Below are 15483 nucleotides of genomic sequence, written 5' to 3'. Positions count from 1 at the left end.
TTTCCCCCTTGGTTTGTATTAACCAGAACTTACCTTTCTGCCTGGCTGGCAGTTTCCATCTGCTTTGTAACGTCCCAAAACTGGATTTCTTTTCCAGGTGTGACCGGCGTAACGACTGTGGCGACAGCAGTGACGAGAGGGGTTGCGTCTATCAGCCCTGTACACAGTATCAGTTTACCTGTCAAAATGGCCGTTGCATCTCCAAAGCCTATATCTGCGACGGGGACAATGACTGTGGCGATGAATCAGATGAACTGGAGCACCTCTGCGCTACGCCAGAGGCAACCTGTTCTCCCCATCATTTTAAGTGTGACAATGGGAACTGCCTTGAATTGGTCAAAGTCTGTAACCGAGTGGATGACTGCTCTGATAACAGCGATGAGAAAGGATGTGGTATGTATAGTACCTTTTTGACTTAGCCAATATTTATACAATGGCACCTCGGGTTAAGAACGTAATTCGTTCTGGAGGTCCGTTCTTAACTTGAAATTGTTCTTAACCTGAGGTACCACTTTAGCTAATGGGGCCTCCCGCTGCCACCACACGATTTCTGTTCTCATCCTGAAGCAAAGTTCTTAACCCAAGGTACTATTTCTGGGTAAGCGGAGTCTGTAACCTGAAGCATCTGTAACCCTAGGTACCACTGTATAGTGTTCACCTTCAGCTTGAGAAATTGGGTGGTTTATCTTACCATTTAGTTAACATCCACTGTATGTAAGAACCCAGTGTTCTTAGAAGAGCAAATTCATACAGCAGATTCATCTTACCACATGCCCAGGAGTGATTGGTTAGGTGATCCAGGAGGCAACTCCTAGTGAAGGAGGATTGGGAAGCAGTTTGTTCTGCTTATGGTTTCCTAAAGACAAAGGTGACAGAATCTACATATTACTGGTCCACCAGGACTGATGAGGATAAGAAACCGTTGTGTTCTGTGAAACCAACTATGACCATTCTGTGCAGCCCGGATGTTTGCTCCTGTTGTAGTTGATTCAACAGTTCATGCAATCAGTCACTATATATAATATAATTGTGGCACACACAAGGTGAACATTTCCAGTGAAATCCAATGCTGCCATTGCGCTTGTGAAACAACAGAGGGAACTTCAAGTGAAAGAGTTTTCTCTTATTCCCCCTACACCACCTCCCATGCAGTTCTGAAAGGTCACCTAACCATCTGGAGCAGATTGGTGGTATTAGTGGCATGGGGGGCTGCAGCAGGAAGGAGAAGCAGGGAGGAATCTCTTTCCTTGGCTTGCGTTAGTGGGCTTCTCCGCTAATCAAAACCCATTCCAAGAGCAGAATGGCAGCTCTTTAAATGTACAAGCAGAGACCAGTGCAGAAATGCTGCAGCTGCATTATTTCCAGATGAAAGTTGAGTGATCTATTTTGTTCTGTTTTCTGGCTACAGGTATAAATGAATGTAATGACTCTTCAATCAGCGGCTGCGACCACGACTGCACAGACACCCAGACCAGTTTCTATTGCTCGTGTCGTCCTGGATATCGGCTCATGTCCAATGAAAGGTCTTGTGATGACATTGACGAGTGCAGCGAGACACCATCCGTGTGTAGCCAGATTTGTGAGAATACCATTGGCTCCTATATCTGCAAGTGCGCGCCGGGCTACATCCGGGAGCCGGATGGGAAAAGCTGCCGGCAAAATAGCAACATCTCTCCTTACCTCATCTTCAGCAACCGCTACTATCTGAGAAATCTCACGACGGATGGCGAGTCTTACTCCCTCATTTTGCAAGGACTCCGAAACGTGGTAGCGCTGGACTTCGACAGGGTGGAGAAAAGGCTGTACTGGATTGATGTGGGCAGGAAGGTCATTGAAAGAATGTTTTTCAATGGGACAAGCAAGGAAGTAATCATTAATGATGGCGTGCCCAGTGGGGAAGGCATTGCTGTTGACTGGGTTGGCAGGTAAATCTCAGTACGCTGCAATAGTCATTCTCTCAGCTTAATCTGCCTTGTTGTGAGGCTGAAATGGAGAAAAGGCGGGGGTATAAATGCACTCAGTCAACAGAGGAGGTGGGCTATGAGGGCAATCAATCAATCAGTCAAAGAAAGCCATGCATATCTCACTTGTGCCTGCTGTTCACAGTCCTTTGCATGCAGTCCTTAACAGATGGCGGGCTGCATCAGTAGCAGTGTGCATGGTGGGGCTTAGGTTAAGTCTATTGTTATTGGCTTTTCCCAAGATCTCTTGGGAAAGCAAAGTGGGTTGCCACGCAGCGTCTCTCTTTCTGTCCTTTGGGTGGGGAGGGACTTATCTGTGGGATGGGGAAGAGCAGTGACCAGAGACAGGCTGGTGGCTACAGCGCTTGCTCAATAACCCAAATATGTCCATAGGCTAAGGTTACCAGACGTCCCCCTTTCCTGGGGACAGCTCCAACATTTACAAATCAGTCCCCTGACAAAATCCATCTATTTAGTAGGAAGTTGAAAAGTGTTCCCAGATTCATTGAAAAAAAATCTGGTAACCTTATCATAGGCCTAAAAAGGTTGGTGACCCTTAAGGAAAAACGACAGTTGATATAAAATAAATAAAACGAGGAGAACTCTGTGTAACAGGCGCCTTGTAAAATATTTCAGAAAACTCTACTGGGTAGATTCCTCCAAGGACTGCCTCTATGTGTCAGAGCTTGATGGTCGGTTCCGGAAAAAACTAGTTGATCGATGTTTGGATCCCAACAACACCTTCTGTTTTCAGTACCCTAGAGCTATTGTTGTTCACCCCAAATATGGGTAAGCTATTTCCATGATTATTTCTTTTTAGTACAATTGTTTTATGGTATCCTGACTGTGGAAAACCATTGGGATAAAGGCTAATAAGGGCATTTTAAAAATCTACGATGAGGTGCACAGATTCTGAGCCCAGCTTCGGCTGGGGAGGGCAGGATATAAATAAAAATTTATTATTATTATTATTTTATTATTATCCTGAATGCATTTAACGTACTTGCTTGGAGATCATCCTTATCTACCTCTTTCAGAGGTAAGGCTGAATGCATTATCTACTACTCGCGCTGCTACTCATTTATTCCGATTTAGCAGTGCTGCAATGAAAGAGGCAAAGTTTAGAACTGAAAGAATGAAGCTGATATTCACCCGAACCTGAATATTACAGAAATACATATGCATTGGGGGAAGTATATATAGCTGTATGAGAAAGCCACCAAGTCTGCAGATTTGGGAAGGGGGGGGGGAGAGGAAGTCCTGTTGTAGAAGTCTGTTACACTCACACAAAGGCACCATTGGATTTCACCCAATTTTACTTATAACTAATGAAATAAAAGTATACATTACCTGATGGTTTCCCTGCCTCCTCCTACACGTTGTTCCTTCCAAACCACCAGATTTTTACGTTGGTGCATGTGCTATTGCATTACAAATGAAGACTAGATTAATTTACGTTGTGTCTGTTTAACCAGGCAGGTCTATTGGACAGATTGGGGAGAACGAGCATATATTGGACGCTTGGGAATGGATGGCAAGAACAAGACTGTGATTATCTCTACCAAGTTAGAGTGGCCTAATGGACTCACCATAGATTACACCAACGACAAGCTCTACTGGGCGGATGCCCACCTAAACTACATTGAGTACGTACATAGAGAAGAATAAAGCAACTGGGTAACTCTTCATACCAAATTTTGGGGGTTGCCAAATTAGTCTGCTTCAGCTTTATTAAAGGGACACAACCATGATTACCCATTTAGAATATATGTTAGTTCAGTTGCGTCGCTGTAACAATTTATGGGCGTTTGTCACTAACATCAAAATGTTTTGGAGAGATATACTTCGGTTTATGCTTTATAACAAATATGAAAATTACGAGCAAACCGTTTTGCTTCTCTCAGAATGTCTTCATCAGTTTTGCTTCTGCGTTGCATTTCCACCCAAATCTGAAAATCTGTAGTCGGTCACCAAAGTAGCCTGTCGACAGATTTGGTAGTTTAGCATTCTGCATTATGTCCTCGATAAGAAAGGTCTGTGAATAACAGGGAAAAGATTTAAAGCTATTTAAAACATAACAAAGTATAGAGGACAAACAGCAGAAAGGGATTTGGGGTGTTTAAAATTTAGCAGAAAATATAAATGTATATCAGACATGAGGAAACTTTCACAGCCTGAGTGCTGCCTTCCTTTTTGGGCTACTTTCCAATGGTCACATGTCAGCAGAGGGTGGGGCAAGAAGCAGCAAATATTAATCCTACCTTTGTTCTGCTGGCTAGTTTCTACACACACCCGCCCTCCTCTCTCCATCCTCCATCCAGGCGAGCAAGAAGCATTAGCTGAGTTCAGAGACATCAGACTAAAACGCTCACAGCTGGTACATAGAACAGCCAGTGAGGGGTGTGGCTGGGAGAGTTTTGAGGGCCAGATAAATAGGCCAGAGGGGCCACACCAAGCCTCGGGGCCTGTGGTTCCCTAGCCCTGGTGTACATAGCATATAGCTCAAGTCTATCGTTTTAATTCATAATAATAATATCTTTTATTATTTGTACCCTGCCCATCTGGATGGGTTTCCCCAGCCACTCTAGAACACTAAAAACAGAATAAAACTTCAAACATTAAAAGCATCCCTAAACAGGGCTGCCTTCAGATGTCTTCTGAAAGTCAGATAGTTGTTTATTTAATTATATGAATATGCTGTTTACATTCTTAATGGTGAAGAAGCCTATGGAAAGCACTCTTTGAAATCCCAAAGGCTGGGAACAGATAATATGGAAGTGTTCTTCTTTCCATCAGCAGCTATGGGAAACATGAGACTTGTGGTCTTAGGGATTGTGACTGTTATGTCCCTTATGCCAGTCTATGGGTAGGTAAAACCCTTCTTTTTGGGGCCTCTGTACCCAGGGGCATGCCTGGGAACCCTTGGAAAGACAAAGAGGAAATTTCAATTCCCAGTCTCATTTTTCTGAGGGCTCCAAGCATGCGTTCCAGCCACTTGTTTACTCGCCAAATGGCTCAATGGGAGTGGGCAAGAATGGAGATCAGAGTAGCTCCTAGATCTGGCCCAGAGGAGCTAAAATCTCAAAGGCCTGCCTTTTTCCCCTCCTTCCTGTCCACTCTAGAATCCCAGGCGAGGGAGTCAAAATACTACAATTGCAGATCTGACTGGAGGCCAAGAGGTTGGAGGTTGGGTTCCACCAGTGATTCTTACGCCCAATACTTCACTCAGCAACCCAATATGCTTTCATGCCCCTGATTTTTTTTAATGTCTTTAGTCACATAGACAGTGAAAGGTAAGCAACATAGAAAGTTGGAGGTGATAGGTCATTCTTTCTCTAGAGGGTAGTGAGAGGTAACTTGGGAATACAGGAAGTTGCCTTTTACCAAGTCCCTCTAGCTCGATGATGTCTACATTGACTGGCAGTTGGCTCTCCAGAGTTTCCCTCAAGGAATCTTTGCAAGCTCTACCAGCAGAGACCAAGGAATGAACCTTGGGACCATCTGAATGCAGATCAGATGTTCTCCACTGAGCTACAGGCCCTTCTGAACTTGAACCTTCATCTTACTAACATCTTCTGGAAAGAATGCTTAGGGAGGTGTTGTTTTACAACACGGTAATCAGTTGTGTGAACAGAATGTCTGGGGTTCCATTTAGGGACCCTTGGAACAGAGTTGGTTACATTTCTTTTTCACTCACTCTGAAGCAATAGACAAAAGTTCAGCATTACCCATGCTTGCTTCTTTCCCGCAGGTACTCCGATTTAGATGGCCAACACCGTCACACGGTGTACGATGGGACATTACCTCACCCATTTGCAATTACCATTTTTGAAGACACCATCTACTGGACTGACTGGAACACGAGGACAGTTGAAAAGGGAAATAAATACAATGGATCAGGCAGAGCAGTTCTGGTAAACACCACTCATAGACCTTTTGATATCCACGTCTATCACCCGTACAGGCAGCCACTTGGTAAGCAATCCATTCTACTGATGTGGGTGTCTTGGTTCTTATTCAAGGTCTAATCCTTTGAATTCTGCATGTAACTCAGACAGAAGTAAGGTGTGAGACAACATAGGCATTTTTCAGGGGTCTGGTTCTTATTGAATGTTTCACCCTCATAGAATGATTTTTTTTTTTTAGCATGTAAATATGGATTGGATGTAAATATTATGACTGCATTTGGATGTAATGCAAAACCATGGTTTAAAGGTAAAGGGACCCCTGACCATTAGGTCCAGTCGTGGCTGACTCTGGGGTTGCGGCGCTCATCTCACTTTATTGGCCGAGGGAGCTGGCGTACAGCTTCCACGTCATGTGGCCAGCATGACTAAGCTGCTTCTGGCGAACCAGAGCAGTGCACGGAAACGCCGTTTACCTTCCTGCCTGAAGTGGTACCTATTTATCTACTTGCACTTTGACACCCCCAACAATCTCAGTATTGTTCATGAATGCAAGTTGACATGTGCCACCAAAGATTAAAGCTTTCTTTGCAATTTAAGTGGCAATAGTTTCATTTGTGGGTTGTCTTTGCCGGGGAATAATTATATTTTCTTCCTCCCGCCCCCCATCTTCTTTTGCTAGTAAGTAATCCTTGCGGGACCAACAATGGTGGTTGTTCTCATCTGTGCCTAATAAAAAGTGGTGGTTATGGTTATTCCTGTGAGTGTCCAGATAACTTCATGGTGATACAGTTTGGAAACACAGCTCACTGCCTTCCGATGTGTTCCAGCACTCAGTTCCTTTGTGCAGACAGTGAAAGGTATGCATATAAATCACACACCATTATTTTACTTGCTTATTTACGTCACACATGAATATTTCCTACGTATACGTGACCTACCTCCAAGGACTCAAATATGGCATTGCTCCTTGCTCTCATTTTATAGTCTTCATTTGGCTGGGAATGGGGGGGGGGTGCACTAAAACTCCCAATTCAGGAATCTCATTCCACTCCATCACAATTTAGGCAGCAGTGGCTGTATATTAAGACACAAGAATAGGTGAATGAAGCCCAGAGCCTTAATTGAGATGAAGATTGCCCCACCCCTGGTAATCAGACCAATCACTTGATGAGCAGAGAAGGGGTAATAGCCCTCTCCTCAGCTGATTGGTACAGAGAGTGTGTGGAGTGGCCATGCCCATCACTGGCATGTGTCCCACCTTCCCTAGGGTTGGCCAAGGCTGAACGTGGCTCTCAGGCCAAGACAGCTTAGCCATCCCCGCTATGGGGAAAGGTAGGCTGAGAGGGAAGAGTGACTGATGCAAGGTCACCAGCAGAGCTTCAGGACTGAGTGGGGATTTGTACCTGGGTGTCCCCAGTTCTAGTGTGACATGCTAATCACTATGCTGCACTAGCTTTCCCAAGTCTTGGTGGCACTTGGAAGCATAGAATTGGTGAACAGAGGTAACAAACAATGATACATCACTTCTACTTCTCCAGGTTTGTGCCCCATTGCTGCACTTTGCCTTAGTACAGTAGTACCTCTGGTTGTGAATGGGATCCATTTCGGAGGCCCGTTCGCAACCTGAAAAGAGCGCAACCTGAAGCACCGTATCTGTGCAGGTACATGGTGCGATTTGTGCGCATGTGTGAAGCGCAATTTGGTGCTTTTGCACATGCGCAAGCGGCGAAACCCGGAAGTAACCCTTTCCAGTACTTTCGGGTCGCCGTGGGACGCAACCTGAAAAGACGTAACCTGAAGCGTCTATGACATGAGGTATGGCTGTACTTCCTTCCTGTTGCCGCTCTTTTGTCACACCATGGCACTGCCATGTTTAGGGAGGTTTTTAATGTTTGATGTTTTATTGTGTTTTTAATATTCTATTGGGAGCCTCCCAGAGTGGCTGGGGAAACCCAGCCAGATGGGCGAGGTATAAATAAATTATTATTATTCAGCTCACAGCCTTCCATGCTTCTGACAGCCTCCCTCTATCTCTTGTAGTCGTGGCTGTGGCTGGAGAGAGAAAAATGAGGGTGGAGTGGCACAGTTGCTTGTTGTGCTTCTGCACTTGCTTTGGGGGCACTATACAGTAGTACCTTGGTGCTCAAACTTAATCCATTCTGGGAGTCTGTCCGACTCCCAAATCCGTTTGAAATCCAAGGCGTGGCTTCTGATTGGCTGCAGGAGCTTCCTGCACTCAAGCGGAAGCCGCGTCGGATGTTTGGCTTCTGAAAAACATTCGCAAACCAGAACACTTCCTTCCGGGTTTATGGTGTTTGGGAGCCAATTTGTTCAGCAACTAAGCCATTTGGGAACCAAGGTACCACTGTATAAGCAGCTGAGTAGTCCAGTTCCTTAATCATTAAAGGTGCCCCCAAATCCTCCATCCCCGGGCATCACATTCCTGATCAGAAGACTGTGTAGCTCTTTGAAGGGTGGCCCTATTCGCTGCGCATTGCAGCCTTAGCAGTACTTAGGAGAAAATTACCTGGAAGAAGGATACATGACACTGATAAATTAAAATCTCTGAAATCACCTACAGTCTATAAAGATACATGCCCATACTTGCTGATTGGCTCAAATGCAGCATTTTCTAGGACAGGCTCAGTTATGTGGAAGGGGCTACTAAATACATACACGAAGTCTTGGGTCAAGGAAACACACTAATTCTTCATGATGGGAATCATCCCAAAGGCTCTTGTGTTTACAGTCCTAAGTGTTCTTGACAGGAAGTGGGCTCAGGTGAGACTTGCTTCCAAATAAACATGACTATAGAATATGTCAAAGGCATTGCCTCCTTGAAACAAACCTTATGGCGTCTCTCTGTTTTGTAGGTGTATTCCCATATGGTGGAAATGTGATGGTCAGAGAGATTGCCGGGATGGCTCCGATGAACCGCCCACATGCCCTCAAAGGTACTGCCAAGTTGGGCAGTTCCAGTGCAATGATGGCAACTGTACGAGTTCCCATTACTTGTGCAATGCCCTGGCAGACTGCCCTGATGGCTCAGATGAAGATCGTGTGCTTTGTGGTATGTTGCAAGTGCTAAGTCTCTAAATCAGGGGTCAACAAACTTTTTCAGCAGGGGGCCGGTCCACTGTCCCTCAGACCTTGTGGGGGGCTGGACTATATTTTGGAAAAAAATAAAAAGAACAAATTCCTGTGCCCCACAAATAACCCAGAGATGCATTTTAAATAAAAGGGCACATTCTACTCATGTGAAAACATACTGATTCCCGGACTGTCCGTGGGCCAGATTTAGAAGGCGATTGGGCCGGATCCAGCCCCCGGGCCTTAGTTGGCCTACCCATGCTCTAAATTAACCTGTTACTCGGTATAAGCAATAACGGGTCTAGAAATTACTTGTTCCATGAAGAGAAAACTAGTATGGTTAAATAACCTATTAACAAGGCACTCCCTCTAACAAAGATTTTCTTGTCTTGACGTGTAGTTTATAGGGCTAGGTGATATATTGACATTTTGTCCCAAAATGGTTTGAAGTCCATATCGTGATATCAGTTTCATAATTTTTGATCTTGCAATATATTGTGAATCATGATGTATGTTAGGGCTAATTTGATCAGTAGAATATGCTCACGTTATTTTGAGTTATAGTACGTGTTGCATTGAGATATTTAGCGTACAGTATACTCTTATTTTGTATACTGAGTTGTGATTGATGAGGTATGTTAGCGTTATGCAAAAATCACAATGGGGGGGGGACTGTGAAGCCAGCCACTGCTCTCGATTCCTGCAGCCCCTGTTAACTCTGTCAGCTCAACTCTCCCCTGCCTCCTTCAGGGAGCAGCGAATCCCAAGAGCAGGTGCCTGCAAAAATCATGACATGTGAAAAAGCATTAAGCCGGCCAGTACCTCTACATAGCTTCATCCTTATTTCAGATATCATGACACAGCAGTATATTGTGATGTTTAGCTGGTGATATATCACGATGTTGAAAACCAGATATCACCCAGCCTTAGTAGTTTACCCAGCATATATTATCTCCATGTCAGTCTTTTCTCTGTTTATACAGTGGTACCTCAGGTTAAGAACTTAATTCGTTCCGGAGGTCCGTTCTTAACCTGAAACTGTTCTTAACCTGAAGCACCACTTTAGCTAATGGGGCTTCCTGCTGCCGCCGCGCCGCTGCACAATTTCTGTTCTCATCCTGAAGCAAAGTTCTTAACCTGAGGTAATATTTCTGGGTTAGCAGTGTCTGTAACCTGAAGCGCCTGTAACCCAAGGTACCACTGTATAGCACTCCCATTTAGCTAAACAGCAGCATTGATCAAAATAGCGTTGGTTTGTTTATATCCCTGCAGCAGTTTGGATAAGTGAGAGTATACTGCAATTTCATTTCATTTTAAAGTAATCTACTAATACCGCAATTACGTTTGCCTTCTAGCCAATCACCAGTGTGAGTCTCATCAGTGGCAATGCGCCAACAAGCGATGCATCCCAGAAGCCTGGCAGTGTGACCGAGAGGATGACTGTGGTGATAACTCGGATGAAGATGCTTCTCATTGTGCCAGCAGGACCTGCCCTCCAGGCCAATTTAAATGTGACAATGGCCGCTGCATCCCCCACTCCTGGAAATGCGATGTGGACGATGACTGTGGGGATAACTCGGACGAGCCGATTCATGAATGCAGTAAGTAGAGCACAGCTTGTGTTGATTGGCTGATGGATTGCTTGTATAGCTCATCCTTCCTCCTTAATGGAAACCAGAGTAGCTAACAAGAAGACAAATGGCAAATTGGTCAGTTGTTTTGCTAATAATAATAATGAGGAGGAGGAGGAAGAGAAAGAAGTAGTTTATTTTTCGTACCCTGCCCATCTGACTGGGTTGCCCCAGCCACTCTGGGTGGCTTCCAACAAATATAAAAGCATAATCAAACCTCAAACATAAAAAAAACAATTCCCTATACAGGGCTGCCTTCAGTTGCCTTCTAAAACTTGCACAGTGGTACCTCAGTTCTTGAACAAAATCCGATCCGGAAGCCCATTTGGCTTCCGAAACATTTGAAAACCAAGGCATGGCTTCCCATTGGTTGCAAGAGCTTCATGCACTCAGCGGAAGCCGTGTTGCCCGTTCGAGTTCTGAAAAACATTCAAAAACGAAAGCATTTACTTCTGGCTTTTCAGCGTTCGAGAACCGAAACGTACAACAACGGAGGCATTCGGGAACCGAGGTTTCACTGTATAGTCATTTATCTCCTTGACATCTGATGGGAGGGCGTTCCACATACCAATGACCACGGCAGGCCATGGTGTCTGTACATTGTCTATCCCATGTAACACATTCTCTGAAATGTATTTGGCAGCGGTGTGCAGCAGCTGTCGTAAAAAGGCAAAGTATTCAAATGTTGACTCTTCCTTTTATTTCAGTGGGCCCTGCCTATCGTTGTGATAACCACACAGAATTCAGCTGTAGAACAAATTACCGTTGCATCCCGTTCTGGGCTGTATGCAATGGTCATAATGATTGCAGAGACAACAGCGATGAACAAGGCTGCGGTACGTTTTTGGCCTGCAAAATGTACCTGTAAAATCATTGTGTACTTCAGACGCTGTTCAAGATGTGAAGCAATGGCAATGACCTTGGCCAAAATTCCATGCACTTGCATTTATACCTGCTTCACAAATTAGGCCGCAAATGAAGGTGCAATGAAAACCCTGTTAGCGGCATGTCACTCTAATTGATGCTTGTCATTTGATGTAACCTTGGAGGTCACTTACTATAATTACAGTCTTGGCTATAGCTGATGCGAATGTCTTGAGTTATCTGAAGCAGTTTTTCAGTCACTGGGTCACACTGTCCAGGCAATTAGTGTTATCTGTACTTGTGAATGGGAAGTGTTTTCTGCATTATTACCATTGCTGTCTTTTCCTTGAACTTCATTTGAAGCATCCATGATGGTTGCACCTAGAGGTGAAAGGATGGTTAGATTTAAACTAAATAAAGATTCCTTTTAGTTAAATCAAACCATTATACCACCTCTCGTTGCATCCGTTTTGGATACTTCAAAGGCATCAGAAGAAGGAAAAACAGTAATCATAGCAAGGCGGCAAAGCCTTCCCTGTTAAATAAGGTGTACATTCTGCTTCAAAGCTGACAAGGCTCAGATATGTTTTCATGGTCAGCTTGTAACAGTTCATAATGCTTTGTCTGGGAGACAAATTTGCTCCCCATGCTTGTTAGCAGTTGCCTTCACCTGTAGTTCGAGCCTCCTAGATTTGCTGTTGCCATCATTACTTCTTCTCCTTCAGTGGTATATATTTTGCTTTTGGCAATTTTTAATGTGGTATTTCTGGATGAATGCTGCAGGTAGCTAGACACTAGCTGTATTTGCATGTCACACTAAAACATGGCTTGGTGAGATATGCAAGAACTGGAAGGACAAGCCTCAAGACTAATATGCTTCTTTTCCCTATCTCCTTTCCCTGCACTGCTAGGAGGAGAATTCTGACAGTGTTTACTTTTTGTGTTCCTGAGTCTCAGTTTGTTGTGTGGTCTAGAGATTGTGGTTTGTCTATAATTGTGGTCAGTTTAAACAGTTTGAACCAGCCTCATAATCCAAGGTTTGAAGATGGCTTGTTTTAAAACTGAAAGTAAATAAATGCTGCTAAAGTACCGTATTTTTCGCTCTATAAGGCGCAGCAGGCCATAAGACGCACCTAGTTTTTGGAGGAGGAAAACAAGGAAAAAAATATTCTGAATCCCAGAAGCCAGAACAGCAATCCCTTTTGCTGTTCTGGCTTCTGGGATAGCTGCGCAGCCTGCATTTGCTCCATAAGATGCACACACATTTCCCCTTACTTTTTAGGAGGGAAAAAGTGAGTCTTATAGAGCAAAAAATACGGTAAGCCTTCTTGCTTCACCGGGGCAGGGAGGCAGAGGCTGGAACTCATGGCAGCACCTTCCTCCACTTGTGCATTTTACTAAACCATGGTTTAGTGTGACAAGAAAATGCAGCCAAAAGCTGAGTTGTGCTTGGCAAGTGTTTCCAGAATCTAGGTGCTGCTCTTTACAGCTTCTCCAGCATTTTTTTAAAAATCATTTATTATGATAAGATGTGGTGGCTGAGAGGTTTGATCAGCTGAGTGTACTGAAGGTATACTCAGCCTGGAGGATGATTTTCTAATTTTGGGAAGTCAAATTCTTCCACTTTGTGATAGTTATATCACACATTGCAGTGAAAAGCACTCTGTTTACCTTTTGCAAAAGCTAGACACAGAGAGAATACTTGGATTATGGGAAGCTTTTTCTCCTCTTCCACAAAGTATATATGTTAAGAAGCCGCTTTGAAAACCTACCTAAATTGCTTGACATTTCATTGTATCACGTCTGCTGTACCTGTTTTCATATTTGACAATAGCATGTTAGTCTGTGCTGGTGTATTGACAAACATAAACTGTGTATGTGTGTTGCAGAGGAGATTACTTGCAATCCTTTGGGAGATTTCCGCTGCCATAACCATCGCTGTATCCCACTGCGGTGGAAGTGTGATGGAGATAATGACTGTGGAGATGAATCTGATGAACAAAACTGCAGTAAGATATTTCCTTCCTTTCCGACTATTGATAGCCTTGCAGCCAAAGGTTGCCTGTTTGAATGGTGCATTTTGCATTACGTTTGACACGAGGTGCATGTTAAATATTTAAAAATCCTCATGCTTGTACAGTTTTCTCAGGATCAAGGTATGAAGTATCACTGTTGGATATTGCTTCATTGTGGGAATCTAGGATTCACCCATAACATTTAATGGATGCCTTTAGATGTGCATGTGTGTGAAGTTTCACTGCTTACCTATCAGTTGTTGTTGGGTTGTTTTTTAAAAATCCATAATATAAAATCACTCATTACAGAAATAAAACAAATGCTCATCTAACTTAGGGTAGATATAGATATATAGTGGTTATTTCAGCCCAGTGTTCCCCAAACTTTTGTCTCCATCTGTTCTTGGACTACAACTCCCATCATCCCTAGCTAGCAAGACCAATGGTCAAGGATGATGGGAATTGTAGGGGGGGGGGACAATAGCTGGAAACCCAAATTTGGGAAACACTGTTTCAGCATATCGCTAAAGATAGCCATCTCTGTGACAAGTAATTCCCCTTGCAAAATCCCTTTCACAGTCCGATCCACCTAAGCAGCAAATAATAAATTCACAGGGCAGTCCTCAAAATACTAAAGATAATGAGATGTAATGCCAAGGAGATGACATTTCCAACATTGAAACTGTTATTTTATACTCTTACATACCAGTTCTGTTAACTAGAATTCGGCAAGGATAGCTTAATTAAACCCTTAGCCTCTGTTGGGAGTGGGTAAATGGGCGCAGGGCCGAGTTGCATAAAAACACACCACACATTTCATGTATGCTGCATCTCTTTATTGCAAGGTCCCCGTGAATGCACAGAAAGTGAATATCGGTGTGACAACCTGCATTGCATTCCTTCTCGGTGGATATGCGATCACGACAATGACTGTGAGGACAATTCAGATGAACGGGACTGTGGTGGGTATTGCAATTTGAGCATATTTATTTGTTTGTTTGTTTTAATCCAGCTTGTCTTTCAAAGCATGTTGCCCTCACTTTTACAAATAAAATTTCGAAACACACAATTCCGTAAAAATGGGCATATGAATCATGAAAATACCACACTTCTTTTAAAAAACAGTAATGACCAGGCAGTATGTATTTCCCTGGGGATAGAATTTGAAACATGTTGGGGTCACCACCAAAAAGCCCTGTCTGTGGTCCTAAAGGATTATGCAATAAATTTAAAGTCATATTGAAAATATTGTCATGGAATTCTACTTAATATTGATCCGGAGTAGAATTCCAATGTATAGTTAGCAGAGTGGAAACTTAAGCATGTTGCAGGAGTCCCAAAAAATGGACCAGATGCAATTATATTTCATCCAGCAGAGTTTTACTGCTACTGAAGGCAAAAGAGCATAATGGTCACAAATTCAATATATTCAGGATTGGCACTGTCCATAAGAAATCTAGTTGCAGCAGACTTAACTTACAATAACTTATAATAAGACTAAACCTCAACACTAAGCATACTATGTACAGAACACCACACAAGAAGGAAAAGAGATAGAAAGAAAGTGAAACTCAGGCTCCTTCTGGCCTTACTTTTATAGTCAACATGAACTTGACAGAAAATATAACCAGTTTAAGCCAGCTGTACTCAGCCAGCATGGTGTAGTGGTTAAGAGCGGTAGACTCATAATCTGGTGAACCGGGTTCACTTCCCTGCTCCTCCACATGCAGCTGCTGGGTGACCTTGGGCCAGTCACACTTCTCTGAAGTCTCTCAGCCCCACTCACCTCACAGAGTGTCTGTTGTGGGGGAGGAAGGGAAAGGAGATTGTTAGCCGCTTTGAGACTCCTTAAAGGGAGTGAAAGGCAGGATAATCAAGTCCAAACTCTTCTTCTTCTCTGAAGAAATAACCCAAACATCATGAACCTTCTGCTTGTTTCTTTCACACAGAGAAGCTTCCTGAACCCTCTTGAGTTCAGTAGAATAGGAAAGATCTCTACGCATCAGATCAATAC

At 43.6% G+C, this 15483-nt stretch overlaps 1 protein-coding gene across 2 annotated transcripts in view; it reads left to right on the top strand.

Annotated features, from left to right (window-relative positions):
* LRP2 (LDL receptor related protein 2) overlaps positions 1 to 15483 on the top strand; it is a 141334-nt gene that overhangs the window by 99884 nt on the left and 25967 nt on the right. For both annotated transcript variants that reach the window (XM_081924070.1, XM_081924071.1), the window contains exons 49-59: positions 98 to 393; positions 1409 to 1925; positions 2598 to 2750; positions 3437 to 3607; positions 5713 to 5936; positions 6549 to 6726; positions 8743 to 8939; positions 10315 to 10560; positions 11298 to 11426; positions 13344 to 13463; positions 14315 to 14431. In XM_081924070.1, the coding sequence (XP_081780196.1) occupies positions 98 to 393; positions 1409 to 1925; positions 2598 to 2750; positions 3437 to 3607; positions 5713 to 5936; positions 6549 to 6726; positions 8743 to 8939; positions 10315 to 10560; positions 11298 to 11426; positions 13344 to 13463; positions 14315 to 14431 (2348 nt within the window). The remainder of the gene's footprint in view (positions 1 to 97; positions 394 to 1408; positions 1926 to 2597; positions 2751 to 3436; positions 3608 to 5712; positions 5937 to 6548; positions 6727 to 8742; positions 8940 to 10314; positions 10561 to 11297; positions 11427 to 13343; positions 13464 to 14314; positions 14432 to 15483) is intronic.

This window comes from Podarcis melisellensis (genome assembly GCF_964234715.1).
Source record: "Podarcis melisellensis genome assembly, chromosome: 1".
Taxonomy (NCBI): Eukaryota; Metazoa; Chordata; class Lepidosauria; order Squamata; family Lacertidae; genus Podarcis; species Podarcis melisellensis.
Note: the sequence above shows the minus strand (reverse complement) of the source record. Positions and strands in the feature narration are given on the sequence as shown.